At 41.6% G+C, this 20608-nt stretch overlaps 1 protein-coding gene across 1 annotated transcript; it reads left to right on the forward strand.

Moving 5' to 3' along the window:
• The first annotated feature begins 199 nt into the window (after nucleotides 1–199).
• On the forward strand, nucleotides 200–19671 carry LOC139647122 (transmembrane protein 150A-like). The gene is made up of 8 exons (XM_071522971.1): nucleotides 200–399; nucleotides 1492–1583; nucleotides 5690–5737; nucleotides 8093–8179; nucleotides 9860–9927; nucleotides 12763–12890; nucleotides 17731–17908; nucleotides 18369–19671. Exons 2-8 carry the CDS (start codon nucleotides 1519–1521, stop codon nucleotides 18611–18613), a joined length of 819 nt encoding a protein of 272 aa, XP_071379072.1. The 5' UTR covers nucleotides 200–399; nucleotides 1492–1518; the 3' UTR covers nucleotides 18614–19671.
• The last annotated feature ends 937 nt before the right edge of the window (nucleotides 19672–20608 follow it).

Consider the following 20608-nt stretch of genomic DNA (forward strand, 5'->3'; position numbering starts at 1 on the left):
CCGACACTAGGAAGTAGGCTGCTCTTTTGTTGTGAAAGTACAATGGATTTTTGCACTTCAGACAGACAACAACAGTTTCTTCTCCCACAGAAAGCAGCAGTGTGTAGCCTACTGGGAGGAGTTACGTGCTACAGCTGGCTCTCTCCAGGTCGGGTCATAACAAACACGCTGCAGATGAGAAAGTAGAGTCGGCGATGAATGAAAAGCGGGAACATCACCTCCATTTCACCTCATGTGGAAAGTCTAAATTGGCCTATAGACGCATTTTACAATGAAAAAACGTGTTGCTGTGCTGGTAAAGGAGCTTGGACTTGTAGCACCTTTTGACAACTTTTTCTCGGGTTTGGATGAAGTGAGATGAGGCGCAGAGCTTGAGGCTTTTCGTTTTACAAACAAGAGGTATGATGGACACTTTTAATTCCTTGCACTGTACCTTATTGTGCAACATTTCCTAATGGAAAATACACATAATAATCCTGTACCAATACCTAAAATTGTACAATACAAAAATATCCCAGTAAAAACAGACATCACGCAGAGCTACAGGTAAAAAATGATTCCCCAGAAAATCCTACAGTAATACCATAGGAGATTAAGAAATACCATAAACTAGGCTATTTTAAGGTCACTATACACTCACTATTGAAACACTAGTCTATAAGTTTCTAACTGAATATTACAGGAATATGGTGGTGATTTTTCGTTAGGGTTGATGTGGCATTTAAGATCATGTTCACGCATGGTGAACACTGCACATAGTTTGATGAAGGCTGATCATGATTTTAAATTAAGACATTTATTTGAGCACAGTGGGGTTATAAGCTTACTTGGTTGAATAAAGGTTTAAATAGATGGAAAATTGTGGATGAATTCACAGAATAATAGCCGCTTCTATTCTGTTACAGAGAGCATTGCCATAAAACACCATGGATGATTTATTTGTAACATTATGAAGCATATAAATCGTCTCATAAATAGATCATCATGTTTTGTAAAGTAGCCTGTGTAATAAGATATTTATTATTTGAGCTTATTAGAACAAGTTATACGAAAATATACACTGAACATTATTGGTATATTGAACACATATTCTGTAGAGTATGTTGAGTGCTATACAGTCACTGAATGATATGCTTGCACTGTCCACTTGCTTATGAAAAATCACTATAATATTCCTATAGGGACCTACAGTGTGTCTGTAGTACTCAATAGTAAGTGTATTTTGTTTTTTGTTTTTTTCCTGTGGTGTCACTATAATCTTCCTATTATACTCCTATAGTGACTTAGCTTACATTTGTTGTGATGTTTGGACAGTAATCTCTGAAAAAAATCATTATTACTCTAGCTTTTTTTGTTCAGGGTAAACTGTACATTCAGTATGTCTCTGCAAGACAAACTCCTGTGCATTTAAAGTGATTCTGGTTTTATGAACTGGATCTGAATAACTGCAGTCCTTGAAGTCTTTGTGAACATTTGTGTTGCTCTTCGTAGCGGCCTGGAGATCTACAGGTGGTCAACATGTCCTTGTGGATGATTCTCCCTGTCAGTCTACCTGTCTTCACCATCACTGGAATATGGGTTGTGTAAGTACCTCTGAGTGATGAAAAGATATATATTTGCTGTCATGTTGGATCTCATTGCACATGTTTTTCTAACGTTTTGTTGGCAGACTGCAAAGAAAGTGTTACAGCTCCAGAGAACAGCTGCCTGTACATTCACCTGGTTAGACAGGCTACCTATTAGCCTAGCAGTGACCACGATGAACTTAACTGGCTGTACAAAGTTCATGTATGTAAAGCCTTTTCTTTTTTGGAGAGGAAAGAGTAAAGGAATGCTGTTTTTGTTGTGCAGGAGTACAGTCAAACCTTAAATTCTTCCTGGCTAGTCTTGTGTGTGTGGCCTCTCATCCGGCTCTTTGGCTCTGTCACTTGCCCACACACAACAATAACATCTGTAGCTCTTTACATGACAACACCACGCAATAAAGGCTGCTTTTATGGTGGAAATGAGCTAACAGGGCTGTTCTGGTGAGAGCCATTCAGCATCTGTCAGTTTACCAGCAGGAGTCAACAGGTGGTGGAACCTGCTGTAGTGTCATATAGGGGGAATCTTACATGGCATCTGCAGAAACCCTCTGTGTTCAAGTTAAATGTGACATGCAGCATTTTAGGTTAAATTTGACATCACCACCCATAGAGCTTGCACTTTTAAAACTGCTCGGTAACACTTTACTTTACGATGGCTTTATGGAAAAGTATTGTAAGTACACAATATTACTGTGTAGGTACTTGATGAAAATCTTCCTACTGTAATGTACTTACTACAGTGTATAACAACACAGTTTTAATGAAGCAGTTTGAATGGTGTGTTACACTGTTGTAAGTACATTATGTATTAGGGAGATTTTCATCAAGTACCTACACAGTAATATTGTGTGCTTATAATACTTTCCCATAGGTTAATACACAGGTTAATACTTTGGAATAAGGCCACTGTAAAGTGCTACCAATTCTTCTAGCAATGAAAGGGGGGTAACAAGATAGATCAAGAAGGGCAATAAAGGACAATGAGGAAAAAATTAATAGAGAGCGAGAGAGACAGAGAGAGGGAGAGAGAGAGAGAGAGAGAGAGAGAGAGAGGTACAGTTAGTAAAACTGATGTCACACCATCTCACCTGTCTTCCTCAGCTGCCATTTGCTGGTGTTTACACAGAGGAGATGATCTGACACAGCATATGTACTTTAAGTTAACTTAGTGACAGAACTCACACGTCACGTTTTTAGAATATTTGTTTATTCTTTATTATTATTTTATTTTGACAGTGGGGAAGAAGTATGAGAGACAGAACAGGAGGAAGCTATGGCAGGATTCAGTCCTGGGCCAGTGGGGCTTCGCATGTGGTACCAGAGTTGTGGGTCTTAGCCACTTTTGAAAGTCAGCCATTTTTAATGCCCCAAACTTTATCTATTCTTTTGGGAAAATTGTTAAGAAGGTTGAAAATTGAAACTTGGATTGTGCCTCTGAGTGCAGGCTGGTGTTGGGTCATCGCAGCACAAAGAACTGTGCGGCTCAATAGTTTGCCAGTATCTACAGCTCAGTGCACCTAGGTTGAGTATAGTGTGTTGATTCAAGATTGTTGTCTCCCTTAATCTTGAACAACACAAACCATAGAGGAGATAGTGTGTGTTTGGATTTCTCTCCTCATCTGGTTGTCTCGCAGGAGATAAGAGATATGGCTCTTCTCACCTGGAAGAGTGCTGAGTGAGAGAGTGTTTGCATCACACTCCCCCCCCCCCAGAGAACAGAGGTAGTGATAGAATCTATTTCTATTTGGCTTGTGGGTGGTGTTGTGGGTTTGGGTCCAGCTCATGGCCAGCGCTGTGTGTCCTCCCCTCTCGCACTGCCTCACTCATCTATCCTCTTAACTCCTCTGTTTACATTATAGTGGGAAGGTCATAACAATAATAATAGTAAAAAACGAATGCATTACACCTCAGTTTTCATTCATGCATCAATATCAATAGATTTAAAAAATCCCTTGGGCGTTCCCCCTCAGGACAGTGTTATTGTTTCAGGTAATTAACATGCAGGGAATTTCACAGAAGCACTACAGACCACAAATCCGGGGCCAAGTGTTTGCTTTGCAGAGGTCATTGTTAATGAGAGAGGGAGCCTATATACACTGGGCTAAATCCCCAGATAAACCCAGGGTTCACAGGCTGCACGCTAGTCAACGGACAGTAGATAATATTGCCAACACTTGCCCACAGACAACTACTACACATGTGGGTTCATTCAGAGGACTGTTTCTGTTTCTCAATACAGTTGAGATGCTGACTTGAAAGACCTAATTTTATATTTTCACCTTTTGATTTACCGAAATCTCAAATTATACTTTGAACCTGTATTCAAACTTTTCAGGCCATTTCTCTTTTAGCTATTCTCTGCTCTCTCTCTCGCTCTCTCTCTCTCTCTCTCTCCCTCTCTCTCTCTCTGTCCCACTTGTTCCATCTCTCTCCATCTCTCTCTCCACTCTGTACCTTTTAGCACTAAGTAACCTTTCGCACCTTCGGAAAGTGGACGGTAGAATTTTTCACACCGGGCCTCAAAAGCTTTGCCTGTCTGAGACAGAGTCTATAATCCACTGGCTGGCTCTCCTCTGACCAGCATGGCCAGACCTGGTGTTTCATAGACACATAACACCTGTCTGCTTGTGCCTTCACATGCTCCGCGTCCTGTTTGTATGACCCAGAGACATAGTCATAGAAAATATACAGTAGTTTGGCCTCCTTGTGAGGTTTTCAAGGAAAAGAATGAGGGGAAATGGTTGTAGAAATGAGAGGCTGTTGTTAGTTTCACTTTTTAACTAATAACCCCATAAAATTAAATTCTATAATGATATAACCCAGAGATGTATCTGTAATACATATAGCTTAGCCATCTTGTGAGGTTTCCATAGGAAAAAATTGTCCTGAGGTGAAATGGCTGTAGAACTGACAATCTTTGTTTGTACATTTTAACCAGTGCACTGGAAGAACAACTTTTTACCTCACAAACAGTAAAGTCTGTAAAGAGGGATTGCAGTTTAGTTATAGATTGCATCATCTACGTCAAACACTACAGAATTGCTTACATTTTCAGTTACATTTTCTCTTGAAACTAAGGGCTCTGCAACCATCACATGTCTAATTTTGAACTTTTGTTCACATTAACATGTGACTTCTTTTGATAATTCCTGTGAGGATCTTATCAGGCTCTGCAAAACCCACAGTCTTCATGCAGTGAGGCAATGTGTCTTTTGGGACTTTGGAAAGTAACTGATGTTAGCGTCAGTCTGTTGTCATTATGTGCACCAGATCTGCAGTGGTTGAATCTCTGTTATCTTTTCACTTGGTATATTTAACACTAAGATAACATATTGTTGGCATGTGGTGGCAGGGTGTTAGTGGTTAGAAACACTGTCCTTTAATCAAAAGATCACAAGTTTGATACCAGCGACTGGCATGTTTCTTGTTGTTCTTCAGCAAGACACTGAACCCTTATCTGCTCTCTCATTGTAAGCTGCTCTGGATGAGAGTGTCAGCAAAATGCCTAAAATGTAACTCTATGTGTAATCATGCATACAACGAACTCAATCGAACGAATCTCAGATTTGTGGCCAGGCTGTGTGTTTGTGGAGGTGGTTAGTGTGTGGTTGACAGATTTAGCCTTAAGGGAAAGAGGAAGAACAGCTCCGCTGGCGTCAGAATGCAGGTTAAAATAAAGCTAGCAGACGCTGCCAGCAGAGTCTCTATATTTATGACGTAGACGAGGGGTCACAGTCTGTGGAAGCAACAGCATGTTCATTCATGGGACATGCATTTTGGAAGTTAAAGAGACCCTGGACTGGGATAAATCATGCTAAACATGAATACCTCAAGTCAAGTCAAACAGTCCATTTCAGCAGGTGAAACAGTACCACTGTCCCAGTCTGCTTATTTAATCATAAGAATGTTTTGTTGAACATTAATAAACAGTATAGAGGGAATGTATGACAGTCATACTTTCAGGAGCGTATTGCGTGCAATGTCCAGGCCTTATCAAAGTTATACCAATCAAATTAACAGTATGTTTTTTTTTTATTTTCTATCTTGTTGTTCAACTGATTGTTCAGTTCTTTTACCAAGGATTCTCTCTGTCAACTTTGCAGATACGCGATGGCCCTGTACAACCAGCATGTCTGCCCTGTGAATAACTGGTACAGTACTCTACACACACCTGTTTCTGCTCTTCATCACTTATAATCATTGATATTATTATGCAGATTTGTGTACTGTATGTTAGAGAGTTAGAGGGTAATACTACTTCAGTAGTTCACATTATACTATTCCTCTGACCTAGGATAGATCAGTTCTAAACCCAAACAACTCTCTCCCATAGCTGTAATATAAGCCAAGACTCTAATCAGCGATGCCATCAATATGAACAACCTTGAGATATTCTTATGATAATTAGTAAGAGACTGACTCTGTAATTTCAGAGAATGATTTTAAATGAGTTTTTCTAGCAGTAATAACCAATCTTAATCAGAAAATGTGGACGTCTTACTCAGCTCAAACCTGAAAGGTGTGATGAAGTTAGCGTCTCTTTGACTAAGACCGCAGCAGCCAAGCCAATCAAAGGGATTTCAATGAATTCATCACCCAGCTTGTTCCATCTTAAACTCTGATGTGCCACAAAACCCAGCAACTCCCAAACTAATTACAAATGATTACTCATCCCCACACAGATGCCCACTGTGAAAACTGTAAAAAGGCAGAAAAACACCACTTTCTCAACTGGTGTGTTTATTCAACAGTGATTTGGGAGAAGGTAATTCATGGCGGGCTTATTTTGCAAGAAGAAATAGTCCATCTTTTCTCAGGCTATATCAACAAGGCCCCACTCCCCACTTCCTGGGCAGTCTCCCAGTCTTAATTCAAACATAGTGAGGCACGAGATGGAGAGAGGGGCGAGGGAGGAATGGAGAGAAGAAGAAGATGGGGAGTAGGCACAAAGAAAATAAAGTGCCATGAGGGGAAATGGGGGGGTATTACACATGTTGACGTGAAGGGAGAAAGACTAAGAGAGAAAGAAAGAGTATATGTGGGTGAGAGAGAGAGAGAGAGAGAGAGAGAGAGAGAGACATTTGGGATACTGTAAATTGAAGTTTTAGCAATGGCGAGGAATGCAAACAAAGTGGTGCAAATGAAAGGAGTAGCAACGTCTGCAAGGGTGGCAGCCACATTCTCTCAGGGAAAGCAGCGACTTCTGTGGTATGTGAAGAGTAAACAGGGATTAAAATCACCTGCCTGTCCCATTAATACAAGTCTCTTCCCATCAACAGATCAGCCTGGTACAGAAAACAAATAAGCAAGCCAAAATCCATTTATAATAGTTTGGGCTGTCTCATTTCAAGGAACGTCCGTACACAAGGAATTTGTAAAATCTCTATCAGCAGAAGCTTATCAGAAGGCGTCTGCAGCGCCAAAACACCTGCTCACAGTCTGAGGGAATCTGTGCTTTTCTGTAGTAGGGATGAGTTGGTGAATTTGGGTTCTTGGTCCAGTCTCAGGCCGGCTTAACGCCCCTGCTCATTAAAACAGCTCTTATTTGGAAGTTTATACTATGATATTAGCAACTAAATCGAAACATTGCCCCCATATTTTTTATTCATCAGGTGCAGTAAGACTAGATGAGGCCTTTTTGTTATCTTCATACAATTCTAAAAGGGCTGGGCAATCTCATTTTTTACTGGCACAGTGATATTTGACACTATTGTATTGTACTATATTTGATGCCTTTTTTGTTACTTAATGGTAATGGTATGCCTTTCATTCAAAATTATCTATTCCCATCCAATTGATTTCCATTGCAAAATCCTCATAATACAGCTACAGTTTCTAAGTTTTATGTTTGTTGATGGCAGTATTGTATAAATGCATATTTATGTGTGGATTAGTATATCCTAAATACATAGCTGTATACCTGCAGCACTTGGTGTCAAAGCGTATTTATCACACTGTGATAAATCTCATAGACAGTTTTTTAATCAAAACAACACACGCAGTGAATCTAGGCTGTATTATTCATGAGACCTTTTACCTAAAAATATTTCAGGTTAATTTTCTACTGTCATCTGTGTGACGTATGAGGCTTGATGTGACCCATTAACAGAGTCTTAACAAGTTTGCTTGCTTTAGTCATCCTAAAGTTAAAGAGAGTCATCATGCTCCATTGAGTGGGCACTTAGTGTGTAAAAGTAAAAGTTTGACATCAAATGAGGATCATTTTGTGAACTTCATACCACTTTGAGCTTACAGATGTGTGTGTCCATGAGTCCTGCATGCGTCACAGGAGCTAGCTTGCCCCATAACTCCTGTTTTAAAGAGTTTGAGTTTGGATATCTCACACTGTAACCTGCTTTACAGTTAATATACCCTGAACCTTCAGCCTTTGAAAACCCAATAGCAGTATATCCATATCCATCTGTGTTGTCTGTAGCCTGAAGTAGCTGTGTGCATGTGTGTGTGTGTGTGTGTGTGTTTGTGTGTGTGTGTGTGTGTGTTTGCAGGCTTTATAACGAGTCATGTGAGGAGCAGCTTCCATTACAGAGGGGTCCAGTGTTGTGCTGCACTCTGGACAACATACCACTCATCAGGTTTGTGTCAAACTCAAATGTTTTTTTTGCCATCTGTAAGTATTACAGGAGTATTGGAGTAGCATTGCAACACTACCACTAGTGTGTTAGCCTGTGAAGCTATTGTTACATACAACAGTGACAGTAGTGTAGTCCCAGTGTGTTAACTTCAAAGACGTAAACAGTGGTACATTTTTATCATGGAGTTGCTGCCATTGGTGAGGTTGTTTGAAACCACAGTGGTAAATCAATGATGAAATTGACTGAGGAGCCTCTCTCTTAGTCCCATTCTCACAATAGTATCATTTAAACAGAACAGAACGCATTGTACGCATGATGTGACCACAGATAACCTATGATGAGAATAGCAACTTGCCGAGCTGACTCTGGTCTGGTCTGTGGTTGCGGCCAGTCATTTTAATATATTCTATGCTATGTTTGGTTTTGGGTGTCTTCGATCTAGTCACATTATATCTGTTCCTCCTTTCAATTCTCTTTTCTTCGGTTGACCACAAACTCAGCCCAAAGAGCAATAGAAAAACAAGAATATGTGTGCCTGGGTTTGTGTTAACCATGTCATGTTGTGGGAAAACTTGGGGAAAATGCACGCCAGGACTGTAAGGATGTGAAATAAATGACATGAAAGTAGCTGCAGCTACAGAATCTTAACCAATACAAAATTGTTATTCATCATTTATATGTGGAATAAACTAATTTACCAATGATTTTACATTTTTGCATTGGTCAACGCATTGATTAAAAACATACTCCCAAGTTTTTTGCCATGTGACCCACATAGACAAACAATGAGTGTCACAAAATGTACAGTATGCAGTCAGATGCCACATGTGAAGAAAAGGTAGTGTAGTATGCTTTTTTGTATTGCCAACTTACCTGGCACTATCTAAATTCCTCTGAAAGTAACCTTCCCCACGGCAAATACTACTTGAGCCAGATCTGATGTCAGTACAGTTGGTGAGCTCAGAGTGTGTTTTAGCCATGTGAGATAAGCCCACACTTGTCCAACTGGAGCTCTCAGTCAGGGGGGGGGGGGATGAGACCTCTTCACCTCGACAGGAAGAAGGGCTTTTGTTGTGAATAGTGGATCCTTTACTGCTCTTTGAAACATCACCACACTGAGTCACAGAATGTAAGAACTGCTTCCCCCCCCCAATACAAAAAAACCCAGAATAATGAACTGGGTGTTCTATTGGAAGAGCTATTCGTAATCATAGAGGTTTATGTCACTGTGGACGTGTCTATGGGTTTGCCCCAGCAAGATGTCGTCACTGTGTCTTGACTGTGGGACAATACTAGTGTTACAAGCAGGTTAAATTTACTCATGTTTTGGTTTTTGAATAGTTTTTATATGGCTTTGGATCCATGGATAAAGACTTGAGTGGGGTGTGTCAAGCTTGCCTCAGCCTCCCTACAAGACAATCCTCACTATCTATATATCTATCTATCTATCTATCTATCTAAGGTGGAGTCTCTGCCAAACCCCTCTCCTAGGAAAAACTTCTGCTCTAGTTTATACTGCACAGTAAAAACAGCAAAAAAAGTAAAAACAACAACAGGGGTTATGAGGTCATGGACCTGATTTGAACCTGCAGCGATGCAAGACCTTAGCATGCACTTTAGCCCAGTGAGTCTGAAGGGCAAACCATATTAACTATTCCCTCCTCTCTGTTTCCATTACAGTAAATGTGGAACCCTGCCACCCGAAAGCTGCTTCTTCAGTCTCATATGCAGCACTGGTTCCTTTATGGGTAAGTATCAATAAAGACGTAGGTTTAGGTTTAAAAGTATTCATTCAGATGTTTAGAAATGCATGAATATACACAGTACAGTTTTGAAACATGAACAGTGGGACTTAAAAAAGTAGTTACATCTATACAGAGACCTTAGCTCTAGTACTTTTCTACCTTATCCCATATGTCTCACCCTATTTGCTGTTGTTGGTTGAATGGGGCTCTATGCACTCAAGACTTTAGGCTTGTTTTTCCAGCTGTAGTGGTGGCTCCAGCCAAGTCTCTGTTCCACAATCCACTGCCAGGCCCCTCCTTTACCCCCTCTCTGTAGGGGAAAGTTACTCCCTGCCCTGAAAGGTGCATTTTTAATGTGCCCCTTCTATGTGCCTCCCATGATCTGATAGCAGCCGCCTTCTGACCACGAGGGCAACTACTGTGGAACTGACCCTCTCTAAGGAGATGTAGACTGTGCCAAAACTACTTTAAAACATCTATTTTGGTTAGTTTACCCATGGTTCATTGCCTAGTGTGTAGGGCGGATATGGAAGTTTTTTTCTTTAGTATTTGCTTTATAAAACTCTGCCAGGATTCTAAGAATTTAGGAATTTACCATATATGGTATGCCAACCAATCATTAGTCTATTGAGATGTTCAAATGGACCCCACTCAAATTCAGTTTTGTGACTAAGCACAGTAGGTTTGACTAAATATAGAAGGCTTAGTGTATGTGAATGGATATCTGGCTCTCTTACTGGAACATTTTGCACCCGGATGAAAACCTCATATACTGTTGGCTTTGTATAGATTCTCAGATTCATAAGACCAGCTTGTCTTTGGTTTTTTTAAGCACTTACAGTTAAACATTTACCCAGCCAGAGTCAGAAAAGGGGCAGCATTGAAGTGATCATTAAATACCAGTATTATGGAGTAATTCCTCCTATGTTTGAGCAGCACTTTGTGTCTTATTGACGTAGTAGTTAGGAGGAACTGGGGTTGGGGGATGCGTGTAGTGCTGCTGATCACGTAGTCCCACCCCAACACAACATACCACTGACATTAACCATGGAAACCAAGGAAAGTGCAATACACTGAATGCTGTAGAAAATAGTAAAATCACTTATAATCTCAATCACACCATTTTTTTTTTTTGCTGTGGGCATTTTCCCCTGCAGAAGTGAGGATAAGAGCTTGCCTTTGAACTGCTGCTGAAAATATGAACTAATGTACATGGTACGGTGCACATAGTGTATTTGTATTCTCGTCAATCACTCCATCTCCAGAGCACAGTATGTCTCACCAGGGCACACCTGTTTCTTATAGATTTTCTTAGAAAACGCTGGAATTTGGGAACGTTTAACAGGGCCGTTAACCTTTCTCTGCTGAGTTTTTTTCTGCGTGTGCTGTTTATCTTACAACTTGGCTGTTAACACCCAGTGAGTGTGTTGCCAGTCTTTATGGCTTCTCGTAACCGAGGCATTTTTCTCACAGACCCGAGGTTTGATATTTACATTATAGTGTAAAATAGATCATACATTAGGAACTCCATCTTTGTGAAACAACATTTTATCTTCCTGTCAGCCCGTATTGTGTCCACCTCATTACTTGTAGTTGGAAAATAATTTGGCAAACTTTCCTCTTTGCCCCCCACAGCCCAGCAGTGTAACCTGTTGAAATGTACAAGGCTTTGAATGACTTATAGCAGGATAAACAAAAAGCCATGTGGCAGGGACAGGCAGTGATGTCATCAACTCCTGGGAGATCTGTCACTGACCCGGGAAGGTCAAAGGTCAGGTGTCAAAGCGTAAAGCACAAGGCCACATTTACTTCACCTCAGTTCTTGAAATGAAAGCTTCAGTGTTCGGGAGCGCACGCACACACTTCGGGAAATTTTCACCGACATCAAAAGCTTTCCCGTCTTCTATTCCACCCTCATAAACAATACTCAGTTTATGTTTGTGAAACAGTTTGTTTAACTCCAAGGTGTGGTGTTAGCTGAGATGAGAAGAATGGTAATGGTTGGAACCCCACAGACCAGAAAGTAGCTCTTTCGCTGTGCCGCAGCCAGTGAAACGCGCAGAAAACTCAGTAGCAAAACAGGGAGTCTTATTGCGATGTACACTTGATCATCAGAAACTGACAGTATGAACATCAAAACACAGGTTCTCGGTAGTTGGCAGTGTGATGGACGCCAGATGGCCAGATGACGGCATGAGCATCAGATGGAATTGTGGGAGAGCAGTGTGCTGCCTTTGGAAATGTTGTGAAACTGCTGTGAAGCTGTGATGGAGTAGTTTTGTAAACAGACATTAGGAATCGGCTCATATAGAGGTTTCAGTTCCTAGCAACATCATCTCTCTACGTTTTGGCCCCGGCTCCACGCTCTGTTCTCTCAATCTGCTGTTCCACCTTGAAATTTAGAGGGCAGCACAGTTCAGTAATGTTGAGTATGTTTATAGAGTTTATATTCACATAGTTAGTGATAACAGTGAGCAATTATTCACAATAAATTGGCATAAAGGTAACTCCTGAACCCAATGTGTGTTTCTGGAAATAACAGGCCATCTTGAGACATCACTGCAATCGCTGTTGTTGAAAAAATCCTTCTATTTAGAACAAGAAAATGGCATTTAACCCAGGAAGTGTTAAACATGAGGGAAAACTGGGAAAAGACCCAAACTATAAACATTTCAAGAGCAGTTCATAGTGCGGGCACTCTGAGAGAGCTCACTTTGGCTAATGTGGTTGACCACCCATATGATGGAATATGCTATTCTGTCTCCCTTTCTCACCTCTTTCGCTATCTTTCTCTCCTCTCCATTTCTCATTTCCCCCTCCTTTCATCTGTTCTTCCAGTGATGCTGATTGGCCTGTTGCGCTATGCCCACGTAATAGAGAAGCACCAGAACTGCGTTCTCAACACGGCAGGCCTCTCCACCGGCTGGATCTGTGCTGCTGGACTCATCATGGTGGGAAACTTCCAGGTAATCACAGTCTGAATCAGAATCAGCAAGAACAGTAACAGTACAGGAATTTGTCTTGGTGACACTGGTTTAGAGGCATATTGACGGCTTACACAGCTTCACAGTACATATGCTGACACACATGGCACAAGAACAACACTTACATAGATAGATAGACATATTACACATATTACACACATATTACTTGCATTTGATGTCACAGCTCCCATCTTGCAGCCATTTTGTGTCTCTCTGTGTAATCTTTCAGTTTAAGTCAATCAAGGATGATAAAGGCACAAGATAGCAACATATTCTTCCTCCTTCAGGCTCCATAGTAACATTTTACTTAAATAATAGATTTTTGGTCCATATCGATATTGGCACCTGTTGATAGATATTGTCTAATACTAAAGCTTATAATAAAGTTTAACTACTCAGCCAGTTTAGCATTGTATTATGTGGAAATTTATGTAAGAAAGCTTAATTACCATTTTATATATCCAGATTGTGTTAGTGGTCCATTACACTAGTTTCCATGGGTTGGGATCCAAAGGTGGATTTCAGGCAGAATAATACGAAATTGGTATATGTGGTTACTAGCTAGCTACCAAAGTGTCCTAAAGAAAATGTAATGTAAGGTTGACTGAATAAAATGTAGTGGGATAGTAGATTAGCTACTTATAACAGAGGACATTTTGCTACCCAGCTTAAACTACCCACTAAAAATAGGAAAATCAACCTACCATAGCTTGTAAAATCAGCTCTTGCTCACTGAAAAAAATCTTTTTTACAGCATGGCACCCTGCAGAAAAAGTCTAAAAACATACCTATGTTGCATAAATTGTTACATAAATTCCAAACAATATTCACAAAGTTTGATTGCTATCTCACTGCTGGTGATTTTCACTACCTCCGGCTATTGTAAATCACAATCGCCTCGCTGAAGTTGAGTTGGACGTTTGATCTTTGCTAGTGGGTTGGAGGTTTCCCAGGTGTGGTCTAGTAACAGTAAGCGGGGCTTTTGTTATTGTTGCAGCACTGTAACACGTGGCCTTGATACTGTAAGTAGAATTTTTAATAGACTCACTCAATACCAGTCCCATTTCACATAGTTTAGTCTACCTGCTGGAATTTAGCAGGAGGTAAAAGACATTTGTCTGTCTCCCATAAAGAGCTTACATGCTTCATCCTACACATAGACTGTAGCATTATGAGCTTGCTGTTGTGGAATCACCTTGTAGGGTTTTATGGGTTGGTGCCATGGCAACTAAAAGCAGAGGGTCTCTTTGGCCTCAGTGTAATATAAACAATACAGGGGTTAACGTTGGAGGTGGGCGACTAAGGAGCACCGACCATGCTGCGTCTCTTTAACTAACACACAGATACCTTGAGCTGAACGCCGAGATCTGTGGTGCAGGTCAGAGATTTGCACCACTAAATCATCTTAACTGAGTGTAAGAATGCAGAGTGAAAGAGAGAAGAAAAGGTTCCCCCCATCTGCAGCGCCCCGGCCGTGCCATATCTGCTGCTATGTGAATTTGTACCACTGCCAAAACTGTGATTTATTGTGATTATTTGATTACTTAGTAACACATTTTAAAGGAAGAAAACCACATTAACAACACTATTAAAAGCAGTGTTTTTACACTGTAATACATTGTCCTTTGCAACTCCATAACCATTTGGAATCCAATCTAAAAGTAAAGATTATGTTACTTAGTTGGAATAATCAGTAGGATTATGTCAGTGAATAACTGTCTTTAAAGCAAACTTCTCAGCCCTATATGTGATGCTTCTGGTTGAATAGTGGTCTGCTGCGGTGTGGCTGCTGAGCGTTTCTGATCCCCCCCGCAGGCTCTCAGCACTTTGTAGGCCTTCCAAGCAAATCTCTTTTGATGTTCTGTTTGGAAATCGTCCGGCAGCTTCTCTGTGGTAGTATGATCTTAAAAACAAGAGGTTTTGGCTCGCTGGCTTGGTGTCTGTGTTCCTGCCCTCAGTACACTCAATAGAGGTTCAGTTTAAGGACGTACTCTCATGATGAGTCCTGTCCTTACCTCTCCTCTCCCCACCTGCTCTAAAAAACAACGCAGTGTGAGTGTCACCCATGTCAGCTCGTGTGGCGATTTGTAACAGCCATCACAGACAATATTTGTGCATGCCCATTAGACAAACAAAAGAAATCAAAAAGATGACGACAAAAACACAGCGCAACTGGATAACAGAGACTAAACGACAACAAAACTTAACAAGGAAGAAACACACACATTTTCTTTTGATCCCTGTCTCTGCTCCCTTCCAGCAGGCCAAAATAACAATACATAGTTGGGATAGAGAGACAGCTATACAGACAGAGAGCAGCAGCACATGTACGTACATGCATGCATACATATGGCACTAGCACACACACACATATACACCGCTCCTGGTGAGAGAATTCACACTGCCCTAGGTGATCCAATTCTGTGTTACGTCTGTATTATGACAGTGAACACGTAACTGTGGGTTTTTGCCAGGAATGTAGTATGTGTTCAGTATTTGAAACACAGTGACATTTATTTGTTTGGACATGTGTGTATCTACAGTATGTGTGCGGTTGTCAGGATATAAGACTCCACTTAGCAGGCATCTGGGGGGCAGAGAGAGCTGTGGTGGCGGGTGTGCACGTGCACATGTGCTGGTGTGTGCAGATGCACGTGAGCATGTCAGAGGTTGATGTTGCAGGGAGGCCCTTTCCTGTCTGTGTGAAGCGCGCCGGCTCAGATTCCTCTTGGTCTGTCTGCACACGCCTGGGTCCCATCAACTATGTTTTAGACGGGAGGGGAATTCAGTTCTGGGGGTCCGTCATGCAATTCACCCACTAGCAGTTAAGGATTTGGAGGTGGGGAAGCTGATCGCTACTTAGCACGCCAGAGAAACTCCACCCCCAGAGCCTTCAAAACCCAGCACCCACCTCTGTCCGCCTCTTCCTTCTGGCCCCTGATTGGCTGCCGGGCCCTCCTCCCTGTATGTGCTGTAGGAAGAGGCCTCCGTACCGCCGTCCCTCTTACAGAATGAACCTCACTGTTTGTCCGGGAATAAACATGGCAGGAGTCTTTGAGCTTGTAATGTATATAAATATGCCTCGTCACTGCATCTGCCAAGCGAGTGTTTCGTTGATGCAATAAACAGCTACACACAACGAGGGCCGCTGTTTACGTCTCAGAGTCGGAGTGTTGATGTTGAATCAGCCTTTCGGGAAGTCATGAATGAGATGGTGAAAGAATGGCTGCAGAAAGGAGACCATGTAATATTATTACATTAGACCTGGGCCTGCATACTATGTATGTATCAAGTATCTTAGAATAGGATGGCTGATCTGAGACCATTTCATAACCCAATGTAACCAGGGAAATGGTGGAAGGGTAAATGTATTGTTTCCCATCCCTTTCCCCCCTAAATTCCATCGTTAAAAAAGTGTGAGGCATTTTATAATTTGTGCTATTAAAGGAATGCCAATCCTCTCACTGCAGAGCAGCTGCCATTCATTTTCCCTCCTATGTGGATGAATGAGGAACTTTCAGGCGGTTTGCGTAGAGCAAAGAGCATACACTTAAACCAAGCAGGACGTCCATTTACTTGTCCCGTATGTCCCCTCCCTGTAATTATGGAGACTCAACAGCTGTCTGAGGGTCTCCCACAGTACACCTCTGTCATCCGCTTAACTGCATGTACTGGGCTGAACTGTCATCATTGTACCAGCTGTTGCGTTTGAAAATATATGTGTGTGGGTATGTGCGTGCGTGTGGCTTGCACATTTGTAGCAAAGGATATAACTAACTTATATTGGTCTTGCTCTCCTAGCACACATCTGTATAAGCCTAAGTCAAGTGAAGCGTATACCGCTTTAACCCAGTAATGCTTACTTCACTTCTGCGCTGTTGCTCCAACCCCAAGAGGAATTGTTTGTAAAATCCTAAGAGTCTGCTCTCTCTACAATTGCTGACTGTATTTTGTTCTACATTGCTGTGATTACTCATAGGTTAGGAAAAACTATCTCAGGGTCAGACTCATGTTCTGATTGGGCATTTGTGATTATCTTGACTAAACGAACATTAACAGATTTACCTCCAAGGCATTCATAGCCATTTTCATGTCTCCCTTGTGAAAGAGTTTCTTGACCTCAACAGGACTAACATGGTAAGGGTTCAAAGAAATAAAATTAGATGGTTACGATGTACCCAAAAAACAGGTTAACTCAATATGCAACTTATGAGCTGTTGAGATCAACTTGACACTAACCAGTCTCTTTCAGCATGAGAGATAATAACGGAGACAAGCTCGTTGACTTTGTAATGCAGCATCATTACAGTTTTCCCTGCTCCATTTTCATCTTGTATTTTCCTTGTCCTGTTAGAGCCGGTGAGAGCCTTGTACGTGGCGTTCTGTGTCAGATGATATTGTAACAATGATTACCGAGAGTGATGATGTAGGGTCACGATGACCTTGTGCGTGTGTGTATGTGCGTGCATATGTGTTTGTTAGTGTTTGTGTGTAATCTGTGTTTTTTACTGACTTTGTGTTATGTCCAAATGTTCCCACGAGAAAACCTGATGGAAGAGCTGATGGTCATGTGCAAAGGACCGTTTTCCGGAGCCCATTAGGAAAGAGGACACTTACAGGGTTGAGGGTTAGAATTTGATTTACAGAATTAGAGTTAGACTTGAGTTGACACATAGTTTTGAGGGTTATGGATATGGTTAAGAGATTGTCTGTCAAGAGAATTGTGTAATAACACTGTTTTGTGTTTATGTATGTGTGTGCCTCTGTGTGTGTTTCCGTGTGTGTGTGTGTGTGCTTATCTGTCTGGCTGTTTTCCTCTTAGGTGGATTATGCCAAAGTCCTCCACTACGTTGGAGCTGGAGTGGCTTTCCCCACCAGCATGCTGTTTGTGTGTCTCCAGTCGGCTCTGACCTACAGACTGGCCAAGACCCAGGAGGAGTATCGGATGGGACACTTGCGTGTGGGGATGTCCCTGCTGGCACTCATCGCCCTGGTGCTCAGTATCCTTCCAACATGCTGCAGATGTAAAGTTTCACTGTTGCTGAGGGGGATTCCACTGAAATTTTAGCTTTTAGCATGTTGCGCTGCAAAAGTAGACATGTTCCTAAAATCCCTCAAGGTATTTTTTCTTGGAGTTGTAACATCCAGGAAAATGCAACCCTATGATGTCACCAAATTGCACTGCTTTTTAAATGGCAACTGTCTGGACGAATGTGTTGTGTTCACTTGCATCATCTTGACTGTGAGAGTGAGTTCTTTGACCATTTGGTTTTCCCTCCACTTTGTTGGCAGGTTATTTTATAGAGTGTTGCATGGCCCCCTGCTGGAGAAAGAAGAGTGTCACATCCCTTTGTGTGTGTGTGTGTGTGTGTCACTGTGTCTCTGTGTGTGTTTACTTACCCTCGCTTGCTCCACACTCCTGCTGTGCAGCTATTGTTCTCCTTAACCTCCATTCACCAGGTGGGGTTTTCTTTTGCCAGGAGAGCTTTACCTTGCAGCATGCCTCTGCCATTTTTGAGTGGATGTTCTGCATGCTCATCATGCTATTCTACGGGACGTTTGCGTTTGAGTTTGGAGGCATGTCGGGAGACACCCTGATGGTCCTGTCCAGAGGAGGGGGGGGCCACAACTTCTCCTCCACTGACCATAAGACAGAGGCAGGAAGGCCCAACCACCACCAGCCAGAGAATCTATCTATGCTGTAACCTAACTACAGCATGCCACAGCGCCGCTGACCATTCACATGTAGGCTGAAGGGTGACTGATGGACCAAGGAACAATCTGGAGGAGCCTGGACCCTGCATCCTGCATATCGCATATAGCCGTGGCTCCAAAGCTGTTCTACCCAGCAATGACCAAAGACTGACAGACTATAAACTTTTATACTGCTTTGTGAAAGTGCAGCCAGAAGGGATTCACAATGCAAAACATTGCACAACATTGTATGTTACAAGTGCCTTTTGGAATACAATCAAACGCCAGTAAACGATTGTGAAGATACACACACACACACACGCACAATCCTTGATCTTTGCTTTAATCTTTCAATCGCTCTCTGAATTGTTGCCTGCAGTTGCCTTTCATCAGGTCCAGTATCCTGTAAGTGCCTTAGATGTCTTTGCTTACAGAGCAGAATGTCGCGGGTCGGTATTGGCGTGTTTTTGTGTTTGGAAGTTCAGACACCGAACTCTGTATTGTTTCTTCTCAGGAAGTTCTGTTACATTATCAGCTTTCACTCATTGCCTCAAAAGTAAGGGAAAATAATTCAAAACCTGACCACAGAGGGATTGTTATTGTGTGCCAATAATTATTTGTTTCATATAAAGAGGTTTAATTGTTGTACTTTGTAAAAGGATTTGTGTTGTTACCCTAAATTCTATGGTGGGACACGTTTGTCCCTGTGTCATGTTGAACAGTTCTCTGATGTTGACAGTTTTACATCCATTGGGGGGCGCTCAAGGTTTGTGTTGTCAGACAAGTTCAGGCTGTGATACTCCAGGCAACTTTTTGGGCAACACTTTTGGGAAATATTGCCCAAGTAGATGTCTCATATTGCCCAGGTAAGTTCTGTTGTATATTTTGCCCTGTGTCTCTCCTTGCCAAAAAAGTTGCCAGTTGTATCATTGCTCTCAGTGATGAAGACTCCCTCCAGCTTTAATGGGACCAAACTAGAGGAGAGAATCACCATGCTGTATTTGATCATATATATCAATATGTTTCCAAGAAATATAGTTAATTAATGTATGCAGAAATAAAAATAAAAACCAAAAAATAAAAGAAAATTTAAAAAACAACATTTCTTCATTTCATGTTTTCCATGATCCAGCAACAGTGAGTGAGTATATGGAGCTTTATGAGAAAATTAAAAAGATAGCTTCTTGTTAAAAGGTTTTATTGTTCAAAAATCATATTTACATAATTTTCCAGCTCTATTGACAAAATGTGTGTGAAGAATCTGATATGGTCAGCTTTTAGAAAAGAGAAAGATGACACAAAGGTGACAGCGGTTCACAAGGTTGCAGAGTCAGAGGACAGTTGAAACTGGTTTGGGGCAGCTATACTGTATCTCCTTACTAATGTTACACCTCACCTTACGCCGTTCTTTGGAAATCAGCCACAGAGTGTCTACAAGTCTCAGCAAATTAAATTCAAGATGTTTTAAGACCAAACAAATAGAGACAAATGTAGCTCGGTGATGTTAGATAAGACACTGGCTCTGAAATGTCTCTGCAAACAAATGTATGGCTATTCTACCTTACATTTGGTCATTCACCTATTTGTGTAAGCCTGTTGTAACAGATGAAAGTCCAACAGTGGCATCAATCTACAACCTTCTCAACCTGCTAAATCTCTTTTGAAACCACTTGCACTGAAAAATAGAATGTGTGTGTCTGCAAGCATGAGTCTGTATACTGTATCCATGTGATAAAAATACCAAACAGCTCACCCATATCTCTGGTTACCATTGAGGGGGTTATGACATCATAAATTACAGATGACGCCCCTTTCCCCCAAACCCACTGTACCCCCATCCAATGACCAGGGACTGAGCACCCCCCTGCCCATCCTCCCTGCCCCTCCCCTGTCTTGTGACAGCTGCCCTCCTACTGGGTTACAGGAGCATGAGGACAGCTATCTATGTAGCTTGTCTGACGCTCATCTCACACACACACACACACACACACACACACACACACACA

This window comes from Centroberyx affinis, unplaced genomic scaffold (assembly GCF_046629955.1).
Source record: "Centroberyx affinis isolate AG114_WGS23_722 - 3 ecotype Tasmania unplaced genomic scaffold, CSIRO-AGI_Caff_v1 ptg001049l_1, whole genome shotgun sequence".
Taxonomy (NCBI): Eukaryota; Metazoa; Chordata; class Actinopteri; order Beryciformes; family Berycidae; genus Centroberyx; species Centroberyx affinis.